At 34.3% G+C, this 26312-nt stretch overlaps 1 protein-coding gene across 11 annotated transcripts in view; it reads right to left on the bottom strand.

The window, feature by feature from the left end:
- The window catches only part of DGKB (diacylglycerol kinase beta), a 797684-nt gene that overhangs the window by 300279 nt on the left and 471093 nt on the right, over positions 1-26312 (bottom strand). For all 11 annotated transcript variants that reach the window (XR_010945490.1, XM_067746239.1, XM_067746240.1 and 8 more), the window contains one exon: positions 20589-20653. Coding sequence is in view for 10 of the 11 variants with exons in the window: in XM_067746239.1 (XP_067602340.1) it covers positions 20589-20653 (65 nt within the window). In the remaining variant the exon portion in view is untranslated. The remainder of the gene's footprint in view (positions 1-20588; positions 20654-26312) is intronic.

Here is a 26312-nt window from a genome sequence, read left to right as displayed (position 1 = left end):
AGATATATCATATATTTAATTGTACACAGTTTAAAAGTATGCTGCATGTTACAATAACAAGAAATCATCATGTACTAGTAAAGATGGCATGTAAAAGGGCCTGCATCATTAAAAACTAATTGATATTATTAAGCAATTACCTAAAACACACAGTTGCCAATAATTTCTGTACATCAAAAAGCTTCTATGTGCTTAACAAATAACTGTTTTCCTTATTTTCTTATCTAAATGGAAAATTTAAGAAAATTATAATAATAAATATATGTAAAATAAGAGATTTGCTAAAATGCATTCTGAAGAAATACAGTATTACTTTTTAAAATATTTATAAAATGAAATTTTTGCAAGATCATTAAATATTCTAAACCAAAGAGGTATGTTGAAAAAGTCTTATAAATAATTAATGTATTATATCATAGTAATGCTATTTTTCCTAGCTTTAATTATCTAAGAATTTTTAATTAATTTTTAATTATTCTTATTATTATAATTATTATTTAATTATTAATATTTTAATTATTCTAAGAATTTTTTTAGAATGCCCTCAGTTCCAATAAGAAAACTGTTACAGACATTATGGCTTTTATTTAATTAGTAATGCTACAATTAAGAAAGTATCAAAACTCTGACTTTCAGTTTGACTTAAGTAATGTCCTTCCCACATCAAATTAAAACTGGTCTTGTCTATCAAATGTGATCAAAACCTCCTTAATTAGTTAGCAGGACTATGGTACACAAATGGCCTTTGACCTCTCAACACAGATTGCTCAGATTTTGGCTTTTTGTAACAAACTCTCAAGTCCGTTGGCCGGCATTCAAATAAAACTCAAATTACACTTTGCTAAAAGAGATGCATATTTACACAAGAGAAGGGCTACTGGTATAAATATCTACCTCTGCCATTAACGCAACACTCAGCAAAACAATTACTTTGCCAGTGTGCTTATTAAGAAAGGACTCTTCCCGCCTTGTCTTGAGCTCAAGGATTGCTGCAATGACTGAGTGCATGTAGGCCATCGCCCTCTGCTGGTTGGATTCTTCAACTTCTTTAAAGTACTTAGAGAATCTTTTCAAGACTTGCTTATAATGATGTCCTAAAGCTTCTTTCTTTCTGTAATTAAGGATCTATGGAAACTATATAAGAATTTGAACTTTAAACTTAATTCCAAGAATTCTAATAAAAGGAAGCTTTCTGTGAGGGTCACAATAAAGGTAGATTCTTACATTCCTTATCCTAAAAGTTAAAGAAACAATTTAATAAGTTAATATGCTTAAATAATAAATAAATGCTTCTGATAAAATAGTCTAAATAAGCAAATAAATAAAACAATCTAAATAAATGCTAAATAAATGCCTCTGATAAAACTATTAATAATAATGTATGCAATTACATATATTACTATAATTATATGTAATATAATTTTATCTCATAATATATGAAAATATAATTCACCAATGACTTAAGTCAGTGTCTTCAAAAAGCATAGTTGATTATAACAAGTATAGTTCAAAATAACCAAACCCAGTCACATAACCCAGTTTTCACTAATCTGGATTTTACCAATGCTCCAGTTTACAGATGATGGAGCAAAAAATGACTCTTATTTTACTAGCTGTTCATCTCAATCCCAGACATCCCACGTAATGCCATGCATCAGTAAAAGGATCTACTGTCTATGGAACTGACCTGGATATTCCACAGATAGATACCTCACATTCGACAAGCACAACATCAAATTCATAATCTTCTGCCCACATACCACCTCTTCTTCCTACATTCACCTCTTGGGTGGTGTTGCTACCATTCTGCTTTCATTCACCATTCCCTTCAACATCCACATTCACAGCCGTATCAATTACTAAATTTGATAACAGTAGTCACTCTCCTCTTCTAAAAATTCATTTCCTTAGTCTTATGTCCTTGTTTTAAACCCTACAGTTGTTTCATATTACCTCAAGGGATATAAGTTCCAGCTTCCAATGGGACTATTCAAGTTCTCTGTGATCTGAGTATGATCAACAAATCCCCTTCAATTTTCCGTTTCTTACATTTCAAACACTATCTATCTATCCATCCATCCATCCATCCATCCATCCATCCATCCATCCATCCATCCATCCACCTACCTACCTACCTGGAACTATTTATGGTTCCCACCACATACTGGTATGTTTTATGCCGCTTTACCTTAATACATGACATTGCTTCTATTAACTCCACAGTCACTTGTAAAGCATCTAATCATCTTTTAGAACCATGTTCAGGAATTATGTTTTCTACAAAGTTTTCCCTCGCACCACCACACCACCACCACATGAAAATTATTTTCTTCTTTGTATACTTAGGTATGATATTTTGGTTACTGCATTCATCTCACGTACTACACGTATTGTTTGCATGTATCTTTCCCCTACTAAGCCACAAACTCTAAGAGGCTGGAATGGTATCAAACTCATCTGTTACCCTGAACAATAAAAATATTTTCTGGTTAGTAGATATGTATTAAATGACTGTTCATCTGTACAGAATGGTTAGTAACTTGCTGCGTATGTATCCTAGAGAAGTTCCTTAAAATTCTAACTCTGTTTTCTAATATACAGAGTGGGAATAATAATAGTAACCATCTCCTAGGGTTGTGTATGACTTAAATAAAATAATCCAGGAAAACAATTTGGTAGAGTATCTGGAACACAGTGCAGCCTTTAAAACATACTAGTGATGAGTTTTATTATAGTACATTGTTAGAACAAAAGACAACTATTAGATTTATAACTACTCGGCTACAAGAATTCATAATGAAAATAAGATGGGTACTAACTATCGTGACATTATTTTAAGGGATCATGGTAACCCAAGTTTTTTTCCTTAATGCAATAATTTTTCTCATAAAGATTGATAAGATTAACAGATAAAGAGAAATCAATAGAGTTTTCATTAGACTTTGCATTCTTTCCCTCATATAATAGTTTCAGTTAGTTTATGTATATTTGAATATAGTTTAGATCATTAAGCACATACAAAACAGGCTAAAACATCTAGTTTGAAATGTAAAAAAGCTGATAATGTAAAGTAATTGAGCATGAATATAAATATATTTCATATTAATAAATTCACAGATTACATGAATTACAGGACATGAATGTTTCTGTACCTTAGAAGTTACAGAAACTACAAATGACCTTTGTAATTTGAATATGTCTTAAAAATTAAAGCAGAATGAATAAGAAAAAAGTTAATGAAAATAAATATGCAAAAAACACATGTAAAGAACTGATTAGGTCTGTGTGTAAAAACTAAACAAATTATGCCATCACAGTGAATAATAAACTTATCAGCAAATTAGAAGGGTGGCATAAGTGGCATGTGCCCTGCCTAGAAATAAATGGACATATAAAGATTTAAAGTTACAAAGGTGATAAATGTGGGACTGACTGCTTGCACTACAAACAGGTTTTATTATATAATGTTTTCTCATAGTATCTGTATTTTTACTACATTAAACAGATGCAATAGAAGATGAGGACCACAGAAATTTAGATGTAAGTGGCTTCCTAAACCCAAGAGAGTGAACTAAGAATCCTAAAGTCTATGAACAGCCCAACTCACTTTCACAATACGTGACGATTTTGGCAGAGACTGCTAATCAACTTCCATTTTCCTTTCTTTCTGTGTGTACTAGAGCCTCCCAGGCTTTAGGTGGGCCCATGACCCCACAGTGGGAGACCACATTTTCCTGAGCTCTTGTCTTGCAGGATGGCTGCTTCACTAAGTCATAACGTGAGCAGAAGTGACATGTGTGACTTTCAGTGGAGGAACTTGGTGACGATGCTGTAAGCAGTGGACATGGGTATGAGAAGACTATCTTTTGGGGGGGATAACCTCTTTCTTTCTCACCTCAGACAGAAACAGACACATCCTTCTGGTAGCACAATGTACTTAATTTTGCACTTAACTTCAGTGATAGTTTTTACCACATTTTATTGTGATTACATGTTTGGTTTGTCTTCCCCACTGGCCTGCAGGCTTTTCAAGGGCAGGAAGGATATTTAATTATTAACCTTATTTATCTTCCAAGCACTTTTACATTACAGACCTGCCTGTAGTAACTATTTCTCTCATGTTACACATTAAAAATAACGGAAAAAATATGAAATTGCGTTAAGGGTTTTTGTGTTAAAGTTGTGGGGTTTTTTTGTTTTTCAAAATTTGGTAGTAATCATTTTGTTTTTATAAGTAAAAGGATATAACTGTGTAAAACTGTAACTCTTTACTGAATAAATAATATATTAGTATTCTTAGAATATTAAAACATTGGGCCATAAACTAAGAATTGCTTAATTTTCTGAGGTCAATATTTGCCTAAGAAAATGATATATATTTGATGTGTATGCCTGAAACATTTCTATTTTGGTTATATGGTAAATCTATTTGATGATTAAACAGTTTCTTGAATACTTATACTCAAGTTTCCCTCAGCACTTAGAAAGATTTTCTGAGAAGAGCAGAGCAGAAACCTACTTTTAAAAGATGTGTTACACAGCAAGTCAAATAAATATTAAAATAAAATATAAGCTATAAACAAAAATCAGTGTTGAATAAATACTTCTTTTTCTGTTCCACGTCAAAGACAGAGAGGAGAGACAGAGAGAAACAGAAAGAGAGATCAGGAAAAAAAATCAAACCCAAAGAATACACATTTACTTAATTATTTGAAGATCCACATTACCTAATTATTTGCGGATTCAGGTATGCTAGACCCTATCCAATGTCTTTTATAGAATAAAATTATTTTAATGTAGATCGTAACTGCTTTTAAATTTTCAGAAAGTTTAAAAGTACTTTTATAAATGAGCTTAGGACTTGGACAGATACTTATATACCAATATTCATAGTAGCATTATTCACACTAGCTCAAAGGTGAAAAGAACCCAAATGTCCATCAACAGATGAATGAATAAACAAAATGTAGTATATACATACAACAGAATACTATTCAGCCTTAAAATGGAAAGAAATTCTGACTACAATACGCTACAAAATGCTACAATATGGATTAACCTTGAAGACATCATGCTAAGTGAAAGAAGGGACAAATCTGAACGACAAATATTGTATGGTTCCACTTATATGAGGTAGTCAGATTACAGAGACAGAAAGTAGAATGGTGGTTGCCAGGGACAACTGGAGGCGGGGGAGAAAGGCGAGTTATTTGTTTAAAGGGTACAGAGCTTTAGTTTGGAAAGAAAGAAAAGTTCTGGAGATGGGTGGTGGTAATGGCTGCACAGCAATGTGAATGTACCAAATGCCACTAAACTGTACACATAAAAGTAGTTAAAGTGGTTCATTTTTTGTTATATACATTTTACCACAATTAAAAACAAATAGTTAAAATACAAAATATCAAATTTTGAAAAAAATTCCCTAAAACAAAATAAACATCTGGCTTCAGTCTTGTGGCTTTAACAAAAGCCATATAAATGTGTTTACATAAATAAAAAGAGTTTTTATTCTGCATAAAGAATTCTACAAAGTTGTTAGGTTTTGTATATGATGAAGCTTACATTAAAAAACTGAAGTTTGAAAACTCTGAAAATTTGGAATTCTGAAACAACCATAATCAGATTTAAAAAGTAAAAATAGAAAATTCTAACAACTAGAAAGAACATTGGAAATAGCAATCAGTAAGATCTTCCTTTATTTTTAATGTTTTTATGGCCTAACGCAGTTGGCATTCTTCCCTGTGCACCACCAACTCCAACATTAGTTTCCTGTTTAAGTACTTTGCTCTTTATTGCCAAATTCCTTTGAAGGGTCATAAAAAATACATGCATTTTTTAAATAAAGCTTTTCTATTGTTTGAGATCACTTCAGAGACTCTGTAATATCAGAATTATGATTATAACATAAATTTCATGCCCTGAGTCCTTCAGGCCTCCACTTTTGATATTCACAAACCAGAATTATGAAATTTTCAAATCTACTCTCAAACTTTTGTCTCTGACATGAATTTCAAGTCTTTTGAAATTTAATAACTGAGAATTGTGATCCCTTCCTTTTTAACCCTATCATGAAGTAGTAGTTGCATTAAAATACAGTTTGGAAAAAGGAAGGGCCAGGAAGTTAAATCAAAATTCTTCAAGGAGGACTTGCCTGCTGGCGCAGTGGTTAAGAATCCACCTGCCAGTGCTGGGGACATGGGTTCGAGCCCTGGTCTGGGAAGATCCCACATGCCGTGGAGCAACTAAGCCTGTGCGCCACAACTACTGAGCCTGTGTGCCACAACTACTGAGTCTGTGCGCCACAACTATTGAGCCTGTGTGCCACAACTACTGAAGTCTGCATGCCTAGAGCCCGTGCTCCACAACAAGAGAAGCCTGCGCACTGCAACGAAGACCCAACACAGCCAAAAATAAATAAATTTATAATGAAAATTTGTTTCTAAGGATAGCGAATGATCCTTAGGAAGCAGCAATTGAGTGGATTCAATCTAATGAATAGAAACAGCCAATCTAAAACTCAGGGAAGGGCAGAAACAGCAAAGGACAGAGAAAAGGTCAAAAGTCAGGCCAGGAACCAGATCTTAGATCGCCTTGTAAACTAGTAAAGTTTGAGAAATTAATGAGTTTGATAAAGCAAGGTAAGTTAGCTTTTTAAAAAGATCACTCTCAAAGAAGTTGCAAGAGACTAGAGAAGAGAGCATAAACTCCCAGAATTCTGAGGATCGCTAACAATTATGGCTTGGTTAGACAGCAGAAGCAGCCATAAATAAAACTAAAAACTTAGTAGGAATAGGTAAGATGGTATGTTTTATGGATTAAGACAACACAAGGTTTAGAAAGAGAGTAACTGACAAATTCAAAGTCAATTTCTGTAGAGGTAAAAAAAAAAAAATCTATATATTGGATAGAGTGAGAGATCTTCTGTGACCTTAATGAGAACATTTTCCCTTCCAATGGAAAGAGAATCCACATCAAATTGGTTTTCATAAGGGAATGAACGGACAATGGGAAAGTGTATAAAACTTATTAAAAGAGTTTGGTTATAAACAGATTAAGCTGGATCAGGTACAGATGGAAAAAAAGGAAGATCAGGAGACTGATTTTTTTTCTCTCTTTTTTTTTAAGTATAAAGAGAAAACCTAGGTAGAACTTGACGGGAAGATGTTAGGAAAGAGCTTGAAATAGTAGGATATAGAAGATCTGGGAGAGAGGAATAAAGTATGCTTCAGGTATAGAGAAAGAGAAGATGGTGGTGGTATGGAAGAGATATGGCTCACATGAGGTAGGGATTGGCCCTAGGTTAACGGATGGCTAACTTATCTGTTATGTTAGAAAGGACGAGGGAAAGATGGACGTTGATGTAGATAGACTATTGGTTTGTGATTTGGGAGTTGGGTTAATCACTGTTTAACTTGTGGTTTCTATTTCTATCAATATTTTTTTCATTGCAGTATAAATCAGAATCATTACCAGGAGGAAAGGTTTGTATAGAGTGAGTAATGTTGGAAATGGGTGGTGTTGTGGAGGTGGAGAGAAGGAACTGGATAAGCAAATAGATGTAGGATTACCATTCGTTACTGAACACTCAGATAAGTTTGGTCTTGTTTTGTGATTTTCTGCAGTAAAGTTCAACATCCCAATGAGTTATGGGGAAGGAAGTCAACTGGGTAAATACAGAGCTAAGCTTTCGCCAATGGAAATCAGTAGAAGAGGAAATAAGTTTAGCTTATTGGCAACAGTGGTTGAAATAATAAACATGTAAGAACAGCATCAGGTATTTTCTAGTGAATGACACTTTCAGACCAGACTCTGTAAGGTAGTATTAAGATTTATGTACAAAAGAACAGGTTTAGAAAAAGTCAAAAAGAAAGTAAAAATGTTGTAACATAAGGATCCAAGTTTAGTAACTGATGATTATAATTGCTTATTAGTATGTACAGTGAACACAGCAGCATCTATTTCCCAATCCCCAATCACTCTGTTGCCATCTAGAGATCTACATGGTTCTAAGGGAAGTCATTTCCATCCTCTGGTGAAAGTGACCGGTCCAGCGGCAGGCATGTAACAGATGCAGAGCCAATAAGAGTGACAATCAGAACTTCCTTTCTCTCTTTCTCTCTAGACAGTGTGGGTTTGTAGTTGTAAATCTTGGAAATATTTGACTACTATAACCTAAGTCTGTCTGAGGACTAAGTTAACATATGAAGCAGGACAAAGACCAGAAAATAAAAGAAAAATGAAAGTAGGACCTAATAATTTTATTTATCTTTGGATCAAACTTGGCCTGAAGTTCAGGTAACCAAACACAGACACTAAGAGTTGCCGAGCATACATGTTGCAGGGGTCCAGGTCTGGCTTTATTAGAGGTCATATTCCTTGCCATTCACCAGGAATAGGAGTCTGCGAGAAAGGCCTTGAAGGTAAACTCAGACTCTCTAAGAAAAATCAGAGAGGCAAGGTGAAGACAGTGTGAGAGAGAGCGCTGACGTGTCCTGTGGGGGTTGTAGGCAGTGAGTGAAGAGGTCATAAATCGTAACTGCTCATACTCATCAGGAACTTGGTATTCGCTAGTCACTGTTTTTTTTTAGTTTAGTTTATTTTTTTTTTACATCTTTATTGGAGTATAATTGCTTTACAATGGTGTGTTAGTTTCTGCTTTATAACAAAGTGAATCAGTTATACATATACATATGTTCCCATATCTCTTCCCTCTTGCGTCTCCCTTCCTCCCACTGTTCCTATCCCACCCCTCTAGGTGGTCACAAAGCACCGAGCTGATCTCCCTGTGCTACGCGGCTGCTTCCCACTAGCTATCTACCTTATGTTTGGTAGTGTATATATGTCCATGCCTCTCTCTCGCTTTGTCCCAGCTTACCCCTCCCCCTCCCCATAGCTTCAATCCATTCTCTAGTAGGTCTGTGTCTTTATTCCCGTCTTATCCCTAGAGTGCTCTTCATCCACTGCTTCTTACGTAGAAACAACCCCCCACGACCAGTGCTATTAGTAACAATCCTCGTTACGTGATTAAAGATTTGGGGCACAGAAAGATGAGCAGTCTTTCAGAAGTCACACAACTGATTTCTGAACGGGAAGAGCCAAGATCTGAAGCCAGGAAGACAGGCTCCAGAGCTCTAACTAGCACACATACGTGTCTGTCTGGGGGAGAAAAGAATTTAGTCAAGGAGATACACGTAAGGCTTTTCAAGATTCCCTGCTTATTAGTTCTAAGTGCATGGTGAAATACAGCTCACTGCTTCATATGATATATAACGAGTGCCACTCCTAGCTGTTCGCATACACCACAAATATTAAGACTTTATAGGAGACATAATCCACCGGATTTTCATGAGTTGCAAATAGACGTTTGGATGTTCACACAAACTGGCCTGAGGACAGAACTGAGCCATCAACTGTGAGAAGATCATGAATAAATGCACAAGGTGGCCTCAGGAACCCTGAGGTCAATATTTTCCATATAGCTCTCCTTTAGATCTTACGGGTTTGGAGAGCTTAAGTACCATTTCCAAAGAAATATTCTGAATAAACAAGGTATTATTATTTAAATTTTAATTATTTCAGCTCCAAAGCTACTTCCAGGGACCATAAACCCAAGGGAATTTAAACCAGGCAGGAGTTGTCAGTGGTTAGGTGGACAAAGCATAGGAATGAGAAAATCAAACTGGTTTCATGTGTCAGTAAGTCAGTCAAAACATATTGCCAAGTTCTGATGCAGTGCCTACTCTGGATATAGCAGGTATCCATACAGCTGAGGTCCAAACTTTCAAACAGCAAATACTACATACGATGGTGTTTATACACAGAAGCTGGATAAATTCTGCTTGGTACCTTATTGCTGTGATCAAGGGAATTTATTTTGAACAGTCAAGCTACAGAAGTTTCTAAGGAGTAATCTAAAGTTGTGCTCCTTAAAGAGTAGCTCTTAGACCATGTTTTTCACAATTTCTAGATTTATTTAACAAAAATGAAGACTTCTAGACAGTACCTTAAACCTGTTAAATAAAAATATAAAAGGACAAAAACTTGTATATAAGTATACTATATATTTACCTATTTATATCTTATAATTATTATATACAGAGCTACATAAAGTTAAAAATTTATTATATGCTTATTTTTGACAAATATATATTTATTTTAAAATTTTATTTGTTTATTATTTATATATGATTTATTATAACAATGTTTATTTAGATAAAATATAAGTAATACGTAAACAAATGTATACATTTGTATTTATATAAAATATAATGTATACTTTTACCCTAGATGATAAGACAAAATGGCACCAATGGCCACAATTCACATGACAGAGTCATGCTGGTGGAACATCTGACACAGCAGGATTAGCACTGATGTGGAGGAGAGTTGCTCAGTTTCTGGAAAGACTCTATGCCTAGGATCACTGAAGCAGTTGTTCCTTCTTCAGAAGGTCTGAGATGAAAGTCATTAACCCAATAGAGTTGGAGATAAAGTGCCAGTAGTTGCCCAAAAATAAGAAGTTGTTTTTAAAATTTAAGTTGTCCTTTAAGTTACAGTAGCCTATTTTCCAAACCAGATCATTTCAGTTCTGTCTATAGAGATGAATCCGTTTCTATGTCACCTATATAATCTATCTGAAGATGATTATACATAAAATCTAGCATTCTGTTTGCCACCCTCACCAATCCTTAGCAAATTATAGGCACCCTATGATCAGGCCTAGCGCGGTGAAGATATGGGTGTACAGGACAGGTCTCAAGGTCAGCATCAGTGTTTAGCAGTAGCTGCTGTTAGTGAAATGCAACCAGCATTAAGATTACTGAAATGCTACCAGATGCAGAGGGACCCAGAAAATGAAGAAGACAATTGGGAATTCCAACAGAAGCTTTAAGTCAAGAACCAAAAGAAAGTAAGTGCCATAGGAACAAGGGCAGGACATGGAGAAACAAGGAGACATTGTAGAGGCACAGTTTACTCCTGACTGTGCATATGTATTAAGAGCATGAGCTTCTGGTTTTCCTACTATGAAGTATTATGTGGACAGTATTCACCTCCATAAAATGAAAATAGCAACTGTTACAGAGTAGACTTACTTTGAGGATTAAAGAAGACATCATATGATAAAAATGAGTTAAGGAGGTGGAAATGTTATTCCTAAATAAATAGTAGCCTTTATTATAATTGTATGTTGCAATATTATTGCCATTAAACTCTAAGCTCCTTTGAAACAAGAACCTAGTATTATTCATCATTGAATCCCCTCTGTGAACGTTATAGAACATGTTTTAACAGTCCTCCGATTGAAAAGTGTTATCTATATCCCCTCCCTTTGAATCTGAGTGAGCTTTTGACCACTTCAATCAATAAAAAGTACAGTGAATATGAAACTCTGTGACTTCCAAAGCTAAGTGAAGAAAATGTCATAGAGCTTTTCCCTGTTCTCTCAGGATACTAACTTTTAGAGGCCTGAGCTGCCATGTCAGAAGTCTGGCTATCCTAGGCCACCACACTTTGAAAATGCCTAGGCCACATGGAGACGCCATTTTGTAGGTACTTGTGATAGTTGATTTTACGTGACAATTTGGCTACAGGGTGCTCAAATTAAACATTATTTCTAGGTGTGTTTGTGAGAGTGTTTCTGGATGAGATTAGCATTTGAATTGTTGGACTCAGTAAAGTAAATTACCCTCCCCAGTGTGGGTAGGCATCACCCATACTGTGAAGGGTCTGAATAGAATAAAAGGCAGATGAAGGAGGAATCTGCCCCCTTTCCCCTGCCTCACCGACTGAACTGGGACATCTGACCTTCCAACTGAGATTAACACCATCTGCTCCCCTGGTTCTTAGGCCTTTGGACTCAGGCTGAATTACACCACTGCCTTCCTGGGTCTCCAGATTGCAGAAGGTAGATTCTTGGACTTTTTAGTCCAGCATCAGCCACCAGACATGAGAGTAACCAAGATTCCATCCACTAGCTATCAAATAACTTCCAACCAGCGAGTCTTCCCAGCTGGAGGCCCAGACATGATGAAGCAAAGACAAGCCATCCTTGCTTCACCCTGTTTGAACTGCTGACCCACAGAAGCTATGCATGTAATAAAATGATCGTTTTACATTGCCAAGCCCTCAAGTAGTTCATTATTTAGCAATAGTAAGCAAAACAGATTTTGATATGTGGAAGTGAATGGCCGCCACAACAAAAACAGAAAACATGTGACATTTGCTTTGGAACTGAAGGGTGAGAAGAACCTGGAAGAGACAGGAGGACACTGCCCAGCCTTAGGATACTGCTAGTGAGGGCTTGAACAATGTAGGAACAATCCTATGGGAGAGGGGAAGAAACTGAACTCATTATATGGTGGCAGAAAGCTTGCTATGGAGCAATAGTAAAGGGAATACCTTGGCAATTAGCATATTTTTGGCCCCTTATAAGTGTTTGTCAAATAAAATCTTTAAAAATACAATAAAGTTATAGCATGTCTGCTATTTTTCTTGCTAGAAGCTGAGGTGGGGAGGAAGAGATTTTTAAGATATTAAACTTAAAAATTCATAATAAATCAAGATTTTGTATTTCTACTTTCTAAGTCTCCTCAGAAATTTACCCATTAAGGAAATATTTTCTTCATATTTTAGGGCTACTACACAGAATTATGAGGGTGGCTTAAATAAGATTCCCTACTTTGTGAAAACACTGCTCATGTAGAAATACAAAGCAGAAAATACAAACTTCAAAATGCTGCATATTCAAGAATATTATCTTTCTCTTCAAAGAAAAATGTATGTGAGGAAGCCTGTTTTTAAAAAGTAAACCTACCATTCAAAGTTAATATTTTAGAATTATTATATTCAGTCAGAAAATAATGCTGAACACATCCTTATAAGAACGTGTATTCGAAAAGGAAAAGCATTAGTAACTAATGCTTAGGTGGAGCAAGAAACAATGGAGAGCACCTAATCAGTTCCAATTAGCCATGCCAGAGGATTACTTTCCAGGTAAAATTACCTTATAATGAGGTGATTAACCTCTTTGGAAAGAGTTCAAGATAGACTTACTTTATACTTAATATATCCTATATAGAAGTGGTATAATAAAGGTCCTCAAGGTTCCACGCCAGGGATAATTTCTAACAAGAATCAACAGATTTTATTCTAGAAGAACCCAAAATGCTTACATTATTGATGGAATAAATCGTAAAGCATCTAGATACTATAAATTAGGCATTTACACTTCATATCAAATTAACTAACTTATATGGAACTAACTTTATACTAAAGAATGTAACAACTGAACTCTAACGAATTACAAATGCTAGCCTCTAGATTATCTGCAAAATCAAAGGAAAAAACATTTCTGCTGTTCACACTGGTCAGTGTTACAGGCTCATTCCCCAAAGTCAGCTGTCCACTGTCTAATTACTTTAGTGGATCCCCTCAGCCCCCAGAGCACACCTGGTTCTTGTTACAGTTAGAGAGACTAATGCTAAGCCAGGGAGTAGGTCTGAACACAAAGGAAACAGAAGCTTCAGTGTTTTCAACACAAAAACACTTGGTAAATTGAGGACAGGGTTCTTAGAAACAGCAGCTTTAACTGCTGGCTAAGTTGGTTTTTCCCTTAAAAGTGATAATTCATTAAGGACTACTTGAAATTATATATCTATATATCTATAATATGTATAAATTTATATATTATATATATATATTTGCTGTCAGCTTATAATAAACAAGAAATAATTTACTTTTAATTTGATAATTATTTCCTGTAAGTTTCCATGTAGGCACAGGACCTATAATAATGAGCAGAAATTTTTTTCTTAAACTGCCTTCTGTTTAGTACCCTTCCCTATAAGAAAACACTGTATATCTTGGATTATTCAGTTGTGATTTTTCGGACATTTCTGAATTAACTACTGTTACTTCACAAATCTTGTTTTTTAATTTGGTATCCTAGGAAGTGGGTGTGTATGTATATAAAATTTTTGCATAAAACACTTGCAAATTCATGTAAAGCAAAAACACAAATCCTGGGAATAGAAAGGCAAAATCAAGGAAGAAAAAATTTAGAATATTTGCATGGAGATGATACTAATAAAATGTAAGTATCTTGCAAACAAAAACTAGAAATAAATGTTTCTTCTTCAACTAAATCAGAGAATATATAAGCAACCCTTACTTCAACATATACCCTTTAGAGCTCAACGCTCACCTTAACTTAGGAGTCCCAGAAAATACCCATCTGTACTGTTACAATGTAGACTTTTCTTTCAGTTTACATTCTTCTGCAGAACCTGTAACCATCTAAGGTTTATATGTAACCCCAAATTCATTTTCCTCATTTGCCTTAGAGAGTCAAAAAATACAGGGTCTAGCTGGATGCCCATCATTTAAAAAGAACTCATTAAATGTCTGCAGAATAATCAACCAAATCAATAGGAGACAGCAATGTTTTATCCAAACTTCAGGACCTTCACTGATCCTTTTGTTACTCCCCTGCAGTGTCAAAAATAAAGGAAAGAAAACAAGAGAGCAGGAATAAGAAATCTGGAGAGAATGAAGAAAAGACGGAGTGAGAGGTAAAGAACGAAGAAAAGTTACTGAATCTCTTCCTAATTTACCCTCCAGTTCTCATGCACTCTATTCCAAAGAACTATCTTACAAACATGATTTTGAACAGCTCGGACATAAAAGTGAGCATTATGGTTCAGTGATACCAGGAAATAATGCAGAAAGATTCAGGTGAACTGAATCCCTTGCATCAATGTGCACACAGCTCTCACTTAACCATATTTTCATCTGCTCAGATCAGACATATTTAAATGAGTCTCAACATACAAATGAAACTATATGGAGAGAATAGCATAGTTAGTAAATTATTTTAAAGGTCTTATATTAGAACTATATTGTAGCAAGAATACATATTATGAAAAGCTTACATAAATATGATAATATGAAAAGCTGAAACTCACAGAAAATGTATGTAGCATATACATACACAAATAAATAAATATGCATCACACATATATATATATGTACACACATGTATAAATCTATATATTATCTACCCATCTATTTATCTACACACTATATGGCTTATATGAGGATAATAGTTTCATCATCTGGAAAAGCTGACTTAATAACGCTTACACAAAAAAATTCAAGAAACGTTATTTAAAGGATATAATTGAGTAGTCATGCTAAGTGATAATGAAAAATGAGTAAGTTTCATTTTTAAAAATAGACCAAAGTTGGGTACGTACACAGAAAATAAAGAAATAAAAAATACCTTAGCTCATGGGAGTCTCATGACTATATAATTTTGTCCAAAAGGTCCCTGTACAATGTGAACAATTCTAATCAATAGAGATTTTATTCCGAAAACTTAACAAGACAGATGTTTAAACTTTTAATATCAAGAGTGCCATTTCCCTAGTTGGTTTATAAAAGATGGTACCATTTACAAATGTGGAAGTTTACAATGAAACATAATTTACATTTTTAAATAGAAAAAAATGCTTCACTATACAATAATGAAGTTGTCTTGACTGATGGATGCAAAAGTGAGGTCAAATGCCTAAAATAAAATGCCACACAGAATTTAAACACTGCTTGTGAAGATTTGAACATTTATTTTGTTGAATTGCAAGAATATATTGTGACCTGTTTTGACTAATAAATAATTAATAATCATTAAGAATTATTGCTAACTGATAAAGTTAATAATACAAGTGCTAAAACAAATCAATAAGTAAGCATTCATTAACAAGGCATTCACAGAGCTCAGGGATTTATATTGTAAAATTTTTGTTTGTTAACACTGCTGGCTGGAGTCCTTGGATATTAAATACAAGAATACCAGGGCTTCCCTGGTGGCGCAGTGCTTGGGAGTCCGCCTGCCAATGCAGGGGACGCGGGTTCGTGCCCCGGTCCGGGGGGATCCCACGTGCCGCGGAGCGGCTGGGCCCGTGAGCCTTGGCCGCTGGGCCTGCGCGTCCTGCGCGTCCGGAGCCTGTGCTCCGTAGCGGGAGAGGCCACAACGGTGAGAGGCCCCCGTACAGCAAAAAAAAAAAAAAAAAAAAAAAGAATACCAAAATACCTTTTAGTACCTAAAAGAATAGTTATTGAGGATCAAGACTCATTCTAGGCATATTTCAACTCTCTTTGTATTATCTTTTTTGGCACTATAAAAAGCACAAACTATAAAAATAGTAAGATATTTTGAAACAAATATACCACTTACTAATAAATAATGTAATGAATACATTTAGCAAGTATCTATTGAGTGCTCATTATATACCATGCACTGTGTAGATACTAACGTCCCAAAGAGTCTCATTCCATGATCTTAAAGCCTATTGTCAGAAAAAAAAATCAAGAATCATTCCACAGAATGAGTGTCATCTTAAAGGCATAGGCACATTTTCTAAATTCATGTAGACTAATTTAATTTCTTGAGTAATGTGCAGAGCACAGAATTTTTTCAAAATTAGGTTTTATTAATATAGTAACATCAAATTATCAGTCTGGAACACCAATTTTTCAGTTTTGTTTCTTCTCACACATTTAGAAGGCAAGGCCCTCTGGCATATCTTATATCACTACCTAGAGTCTGAGTTAAACTGCCTTATTTAAATTTACATATCTGTTTCAGTTTTCTAGTTGTAGATGTCTTCACAAAAAAGCTGAAAGTAGTACAGAAATAAGGCACATACCTCTTGAACAGAGGGCTAAGAAAACGATCTTTGTGTCATTCAGGGAGTTAGAGACCAGATAGTTTTTTGGGTTTTTTTTTGCAGTACGCGTGCCTCTCACTGCCGCGGCCTCTCCCGGCTGCGGAGCACAGGCTCCGGATGCGCAGGCCCAGCGGCCATGGCTCACGGGCCCAGCCGCTCCGCGGCATGTGGGACCTTCCTACCAGGGCACGAATCCGTGTCCCCTGCATCGGCAGGCGGACCCTCAACCACTGCACCACCAGGGAAGCCCGACCAGATCATTTTAAGTGATCAATGTGACAATGAAATAGTATCTTTGTGCAGTATTGCTAACCCTCAGTGTTTGCTAGCAGGTGTATTAAGTGTTGTGTATTAAGAATTTGAATTGGTTCTTTAAAAACAAGCTATGACTACAATATTAAAAAATCTTTGTAAACCACCGATACTTTTTCTATACTTAGTTCCATTTTGCATATTACCTATAAGTCCTTGTCAATGATACACAGATTTACACGTGGAATTCAACCATTTTACATTTTCTCCGAAATTATTATAACCCTTCATAATTATAATGTTAATAGATATTATAGTGTGTTTATGTACAATTGTTAATATCTTTTTTAAAAAAAGCAAGAACATAAAATGCTTTTACTAAATAAAACCCAGAAAGGTGTAATATATTTGAATTATGAGCATCAGTGTGATGGTAAATAGTAATAGTCAAGTTATATAAATATTTTAAATACCAATATTATGTAATAACTGGTTTTAAATAGTAGCATAGATACTTTAAGAATTATTTTTTCCAGCTTAAAACAACAGAAATATTTATTTAAATTCAGTTTGAAGACTATCTTAAAGTTTAGAAAGTTGAACAGCATATTTCCTTTTAACAGTTAACTTAGATTTACGTAGAAATTTGGAAAAGAATATGATATAAACCTCTCAACTAGCACTCTCTTAAGCACCACCGGAAAAATCATTATCTTTCCCAGTTCTTTCAATTTCTGTCATAAGAAGCATAGAGAGCAGAACTATATATTTTGGTAATTAATTTCCTTAAGATAATGTTAGAAACATCATGTTCTTTAAAATATAAATGAATTTCAAGGTGAGCATGCTAGAGGATAATATTAATGGCGTGTGATTTATTGTGACAAGAGATCTGATCTGAAACACCATTATTCGGAGTACTTAAAAAAATCCATTTGCAAATTCCTGAAAATATGAAAGTGCTATAGCCGAACCTATCTCAATGTTGAAATCTGGAAACCTGTCCTTGTAAGTATGAAACTGCTTGTGCACAAGCTTGGCATGTCTTCCTCATAGAAATTTATTAGAACATTTTCATAATCTGAATATGCTGTATTGCAGTTTAGAGAATTACCTAAATGCTTGTAACGCTGAGTGAAGACAACCTACAAAAGTACAGATTGAAATGTATATGGATAATTAACTTGGTGATGTATATAAATTTAGGGTTGATTGTTATCTTCAAAAACAGCTGGCGATAATTTACTGAGCATCCACTGATATACCTGGCATTCTTTGAACTCACAACAGAAACATGTGACCTATAACAATCTAGAGGGTGTTTTCTATGTTATTACTGTTCCAAATGAAATATCCCCTTTAAACTATATAAGCAAGATTTACTTGTGACTTAAATTTACAAGTTTCAATAAGATGTAATTTTACATCTTATAAATTCATTGGGGTATATAAACACATTAGGAAACACATTAGTAGTAAATGGCATCTAACCACATGTTGGGCAGTGAGCAATGTCATAAATTAGTACTGTAATTGAAAATAAAAACTTAAATAGATATAAGTAAATAACAGAAGTCTTATTAAAAAGAATTAAAATTATTCTGGAGAACAGAACTGATTACCTTTTATACTTGAGGGAGGATCATAAATACTGGCATTCTTAAATATAGGCTGTCAAATTTGAGCATCACCTAAACATACTGATACATCCTCCCTCCCCCATGTCTCTCTTTCTCTGTTTCTCTGGTTTTCTCCCCTCCCTCCTTCTCTCTTCTCTCCTCCCTCTGCTGAATAAGTTTGGGACAAAAATTTTCCCCCTTAAGCATTTCTTAATTCCTTTAATGGGCTTTTAAACTGTAAAACTCCTGGTGGGGCACACTGCATGCAGCATTTTTCAAATAGCATTTTTTTTTTTGCTAGAAACCTATTTTAATATATGAATATCAACACATGAATGCTTCACAGAATGGTACTGGGGTAAGCATAGGATAGTTGATTCTATAATATGGCTTTATGTGCATTAATAAATATGTTCATTTCCAGAACATTCAAGATGGGTCATCAAGTGCTGAAATATACTACAAAGTGAATATAATTTCATTGTTACATCAATTTTTTTCATAGACTTCATGAAATAAAATTAAATCTTGTAAAATGAAAGTGTCTATTCTAGATATAAAAAAACAGGTGCACAATTTTAATGAAATTACTTTTGACTTTTCATTTTGTAATATACATGGCATAAAATTCAAACAGTACAATAAAAATTCAGTATCCATCCCAAGCACTTGGTTCTCTTTTCCAGAAGAAACCAAAGTTAAAAGATTTTTGTGAATCCTTCTAAAGATATTATGTGCACATACACATATTCATTATACACTTTTTCCATTTTCCTTAAAACAAAAATCATAGATGTCTGAACTATGAAAGAAAGAGCAAACCACAGCATCATGATTTATCATTAAGGCAATACCTAAGGCACATTTTACAAATATGTTTTCATATGTCTTGCTAAAACATTTAAATAGATCAATATAATGAAAAATCAGATAGGGTCTCACTAACCATGAAACTATTTAATATGATGATTCTTGTATAAAGTAGTACACTAAAGTCTACAGTTAAGAAAAATCTAAAACAGATTTAAAAATACATTTCAACAGCATTTATTTATTATGAAACTACATGGAAGAAAACTATGTCAATCTACTAGTGTATGACAAAACTGAAATAAACATAAGAATTTCCAGGAGCAGTTGTCTTATGTGTTCTGTAACGTTTATGGTACAATGTCAATCTAGCCAAATACAGAGACCATATTGACTTTGAACAGTAATATATAAAGCACTTAAATAACTCTATGTAAATGCTGATTATGATTTTGTACCTCTGTGAAATGAACAGAGTAGAAATGCATATAACTGAAGCAAAAGATGATTCACTGCTTCTGCCCAATTTTTCCTGGCTAGTGGGGTGGAGATAGCCATATTTCCTTCTAGAAATGGGGAAGATAACAAAGCCAAAGCTTTCTCTACCTCCCTGAGTATCAGAAAAAAGTCAACACCTACATTTTAGAGGAAATAATTTCTGCCTATTTTGGTTTTCAAGCCTTTTTCACTGTGAAGACAAAGTCTTTAAAAGTAGTTTTTGTCAGCACTGATATTTCTCTGGTTTATTTTCCATTTAGCTGAGGCCCATATAGGACTGATAGTACAAAGATTAAAGGTCTTATATGATACCTACGCAATGTACAGTTACTCATCATGATCAAATCAGAGCCTCATGTTTTTCCTTGGGATTTAGGATGATCGCTCCTCATATACTTAGCCATGTAAAGACTTCCAGTATATCTTAATAAGGTACGATTTTCACCTCACACTTGAAATCTTTCTTCTCAGCACATAAGAATGGGCTTAGATATGACCACACTGTATTCCTCATTATAACCTCACTAAAACCTAACAAGAAAAATGAACACTTTTGTCTTAATATTTACACATACACCAAGCCTTATTCAGTCATTATATGTAAAGTGCTTTATACCATATAGTGATCTCTTTTATGACATAGTTCATCAACAGCAACCATAATTAAAATATGTTATCTTACCTACTATTGAATTTTTCTGGGTGTTTTTCTCTCATGATGTGGAATCTGTGAGCAATGGAAGCATCCTAAGAAGAGAAACAGAAACGAAAAATAAAAGTTTATGATCCTATTATCTTGTGGAAATAACGATTAAAAGAGAAAAAATTGAAGACTAATATTTTAAATTAACTTTTCCTAAACAATGTCATTGCAAAGAAGATATTCTGCTATTAGGCAGAAATGTGTAATCCACATAAATTCTGTGCAAGTGTGATTTAGTCACCATTGGTTACTTTTCATATTTACTTCTAGGAATTGATTTCTATTTAATTTTTTTTTTTGGCAGTATGCGGGCCTCTCACTGCTGTGACCTCTCCCATTGCGGACGCACAGGCCCCGCGGCCATGGCTCACGGGCCTAGCCGCTCCCCGGCATGTGGGATCTTCCTGGACCAGGGCACGAACCCGTGTCCCCTGCATCGGCAGGCAGACTCTCAACCACTGCGCCACCAGGGAAAGCCCTGATTTCTATTTAATTTATATATCTCCTTTAATAATTGGTTTTGGCCTCATGCTTAAAGTATGTTTAAGATAGTTCATATGAACATAAATGTCAAAAGGTAGTTGAAAATATTGTTACACAAAAACTAGAAGAATGGCTTAAGTGGAGAAATGATCAGGTGGAGAAGCTCCTAGTCCTTTGAGATTAATTATGGGTAAAAGTATCATTTGAGGGTGCATATCTAGTAAAGGTAAGTATAATATGTGGCTTCAAAGTTGGCTAAGAGTGTACTGGATGTGTAATTATTAACTGTTCATTCCACAAGTTACTTTCTGACATATCTTGCTTAATGGAGAAAAACAACAAAGGGAAAAATTTATTTTTGGAGAACTGGGGACAAGTGTAACTGAACTCTGAGACCTCAAATGCACCAGTTCTGCACCCTAATGGATGTTTCTCCCTTTTAGGAAATTCATTCAGAGTTTCTATGATACAGAATCACACAACGTGTGAGATTGGTAGAATACTTTGATTCAGGCTTTTCAAGTACAGACTGTTCTTGCTGACTTTTAATAGTTGGCCCTGTTATTCCAAGCAGGGAGATAATTTCCCATGCTTCATCTACACATGATTAATCACTCCAATGAGAAACTAATATATTTACCAGTAATCTCAAAGGAAATGGGGCTATTTTAGAGATTAACGGTTAATTTCGTTTCATAGTAGAGATAAAAGAAAAAGAAAAACCAAACACAAAGGAAATAAAGAAGTTGTGTATTTGAGAGAATCCTGAAAACACTAATCAAGGATTAAAAGTCTAATGAATGAAATGAAAAGGCTAATGTGCTTACTCATGCATAACAAAGCATGAGGCACAACAAGAGAGGGACCAATGCCCGCTGCAGATGGCAGACCGAGAGCTGCTTTTCCCTGCAAGATAGAGCTGATAGAACTCTAGTTTCTTCTGTACAATTTTATCCTCTAAAAATTGTTGAGGAATTGAATTAATCCACGTATAAAGGACACAAAGGTATAGATAGGTGCATACTGAAACAACACTTGTAAAATAAAAAAAGTTATTTAAAAATTCTATGGTTTGATATCCTAAGATATAACTCTGTTATATATGTGTGGTCAATTTCCTGGTTTGCTAAGTAAGAATATCAAGGTGTTCACGTCTATTGGCTCAACAGCTCTAAAACCCAGTCACAGAGTTTCTTCCTTTTTAAAAAATTCTCACTAATAAGTCATAAATATACTTTTTTGAGAATGTGCACTTGTCTTACTGTGGTACAAAATTATAGAAAAAATCTGAGTATGGTATATTATGTGGCATTATCATTAATTTTAAAAATCACTTATTTTGACTTTATCCCTAATCTGGTTCAAAATCAATCTGGAATACCTTATAATTAAATGCATACATCCAACAGACCAGTTAAATAAACAAAAGTAAAGAAATATGAATCAAGTACTAAGAATGAATGATCAATATTAGTTATCCACAGGGAGACTATCATTGAATTTACCTCTGCTTGAATTATTTGTTTCCGTAAGTTATAGCACTGAAACTTTTAAAAGCAGATTGTGTCGGATAATTTGCTTTATAAGCGTACACTTTTGCAATAAACAGATCTCTTCCTTTCCAAAGCAACACAAATAGTACAGAGAGAGGGAGAAAGGAAAAGAGAGGAGGAAGGAGGAAAGAGAGAGTATCAAAAGAAGACCATTTATGTAGACTAGACTATAACTGCCTAAATTCCCAGAAATACAGAACACCAAATGGCCAAAGATAAACTTAACCTTCGCTCCTCTATCTCCAAGACACTCCGGCAAAGAATCATGTAGGAAAGAGAGGGGAAAAATAAAAACTCGTGAGGAACACTGGTATGCCTTTTCCGTGTGTTGAATGGGTCCCACCCACAAAGAGAGAGCTGGCCTTGCTGACTACAGGATGGATAAGGAACAATGACAGCAGGTGTTCATTTGGATGAAAATTCAGACCAAATTCCCATGGGACCCTGTCCTTTTGGCATAACCCCAAGAGGCTTGAAAGAGAACTGCCAAACCCTGCAAACTTATCCAGCAGCCATATTTCAGGGGCACTAACGGGTCTCTAAAAAGAGACCAAACAAGAAAAAGCTAAAGTAATCTTGGTTTTTTACATAAACTTTGCACTTTCGGTCTCTATGCACTGCAGTTTGTAGGAAACAGAAATTAAATTGGCATCACTTTCATATCCTAGAACGGATAAACTTTGAATTTGGACAGACTTTCACTTCCAAGACTTGTGACTGTGAGCAAATTGCTTATTTACCATGAGTCACAGCTTCCTATCTTTAAAAGAGGATACTGATACCCCTTTATAGTATTGTAGTGAGATTTTCTGAGATTATTCTGTATAGCAATTGCAGTAGTGTTCTGTTATAGCTGGGGTGTTCATATATTCTATATCCATACTAGAATGTTACTTAAAGTAAAAAGAGGGTGCTAAAAAAGAGTTGAATTGCATAAATATGAAAGATGTATTTACTGACTCTCAATTTGGTTTTATTATTTCCTGAATTTATACTTTCGTTTTAATTTAAAAAATAAAATCAGATCTAAGAACTAAAACATATCCATCTTTATTAAAGTAAAAAAAATAAATCCCATTATGTTCATTTTCAAAGTAGTCTGTGTAGTAATTTGTATGTTACTTTATATATATGCAAATATGTGCGCGTGTGTGTGTGTATACACACACACACACACACACACACACACAGGTATACATATATCAGAGAATCAGCTTCTTAGCCACATCTGCCTTTAATACTCTGCACTGGTATTTTTCTAAAGACTGATTTTTTTCTTTTCCTGTAAGGGCTTATCATTGTTTTTTTTTTAAAATAAACTTACCCTAAATCCCCAAAATTGCATTTTAAGTTATTAATTTGAAAAACTTCATTATTTTCTGTGGATCATAACATTTTAAATTGAGAAAATAAAAGTGCTAGATACCTATATACAGCGAATTCTACTAAGAGGAGGACATTATCAATACTAATCTTTTTCTTGAAGTGTAAAATATATTTGCCTAAATACGTAATAGGTACTATATTTTTTAATCCATTTAAAGAAACTTTATCTGACAAATATTTTTACAAAACTTGCCAAATAATTTGTATTTCTGGAAACTGTATTATTATTATACCAAATTAAATATCTTCTCAATTCATTCCATTTTAGGATAGAATATAAATCTAGCCAATTACAAATAAGTATTATCAAGAGTTATTCCAAAATGCAATCACAGAATTTAAAACTGAACCTTGTATGCTAGGTGAATGAATTTTCATTGATTTCTTGAAATAGTTCAGTTCCTCCTTACTTTTGGATGGATAAATCACAACATCTTCCTGTGTGTGAGCTTTTTTTCCTTTAATAATTGCACTTTGCTAAGGAGCTTCAAAAGCTGAAGTTTGTGGTGTTTTACTTGTTGAATATTTTTAAAGATTTCCAACTGAATTTTTGAGGTATTATTTACATACAATAAAGCAATTTTAAGTGTACAATTAAATGTTAGACAGAGGTATCAATAACCACTTTCACAATCATGATATAGAAAATTTCCATCACCCCCAAAAGTTCCCTAAGGCCCTTTACATTTATATACACACAAACACACACACACGTATATGTATATGTATGCGTGTATGTGTGTATATATATATATATATATACACACACACACACACAAACACTCCTCCACCCTTAAAAATCACTGATCTGCTGTCATTATAGTTTGCCTTTTCTAATATTTCCTATAAATGGAATTTAAAAGTACTCTCTTATGTCTGGCTTCTTTCACTTACTATAATGCTTTTGAGATTCAGCCATTTGTTCCAGTGTCAGTGGTTTGTTCCTTTTTATTGCTAAGTAGTATTCTATTAAATAAGTATACCACAATCTGTTTATTCATTAGTTGCTGACATTTGGCTTTTATGTATAAAGCTGCTATGAACTTTTCAGCACAATTCTTTTTGTAGACATGTGTGATTATGTCTTTTGGGTAAACACTTAGGAATGAGACCGCTGAGTTATATGGTATGTGTATATTTAACTTTATAAGAAACTGCCACATTATTTTTCAAAGTACTTGTACCATTTTGCATTCCTACTAGTAAAGTATGAGAGTTCCAGTTACTCCACATCTTTACCAACACTCCACATCTACACTAACTCTTGACAGTCTTTTTAATTTTACCATCCTAATAAATATGCAGTGGTATCCTTTCTTGGAACCTTAACCCTTATGAGTCAGCACCATCTGCTTCGGCACAGAGGTCTGCCAACTCTGATGAAACTATACGATATGAAACTTCTGGTACAGACTTAATAAATGTTCCCAGTTCCATCCCAATTGATTCATCTTCACAGCTTTTAGTATATTTTCTCATTTATGCTGTTCAACAATTCCAAAATAGCAATGAGCAGTCTCTGGAAGTCCATTTGTGCATTCAACCCCACACTCACCGCACGCACAACCTCAAGGGTTTCAAAGAATTTTTTTTCTATTAAATTCCTCCAAAAGATATTCAGAGAATATGTGCTTAGGGTCTCCCTTGAAGAACTCTGAGCTCTCAAATTGATTATGATCTTTTTCTTTGGTTAAACTATACTTTAAATAAAAGTAATGTTAAAAAAATTCAATATATATAAAAGTATATGAAATGAAAAGTGAGTCTCACATTTCCCCAATTTTAATTCCTAGAGATAATAACCAAGACCCTTTCTCATGCATTATTTTGAAAACTGTCTATATATAAAGTATACATGTATGAAAATATATATGCACATATGTATATTTACAAAAATAGGTTAATATTATACAAACTGTGCTGAAACTGGGGTTTTTTTCACTTATAAATAAAGCTCAGACATCTTGTTATATCAGTAAACTGGTATTTTCCTGAAGTTTTTAATGTCAGGAACCTCTTCCCTTTAATGGATGTGCCATTATTTATGTAGCTATTTTCCTACCGGTAGTGGTTTGGGTTTAATATTTTGCTACCAAATTTGATGTTGTTTAATATTTTGATAACAAATTCTATACAACCTTTATGCAGCTCTGTCAATATTTCTTTACAACAAATACTCAAGTGGAATTCCTGGCTAAAAGTGTATGTAAATATTACATTTTACTATAGAGTGAAAAATTATTCTCCAAAAAGTTAACATATTCCCACTAGTAGTGTCTAA

Source organism: Pseudorca crassidens, chromosome 8, assembly GCF_039906515.1.
Source record: "Pseudorca crassidens isolate mPseCra1 chromosome 8, mPseCra1.hap1, whole genome shotgun sequence".
In the NCBI taxonomy this organism is placed as follows: domain Eukaryota; kingdom Metazoa; phylum Chordata; class Mammalia; order Artiodactyla; family Delphinidae; genus Pseudorca; species Pseudorca crassidens.
Note: the sequence above shows the minus strand (reverse complement) of the source record. Positions and strands in the feature narration are given on the sequence as shown.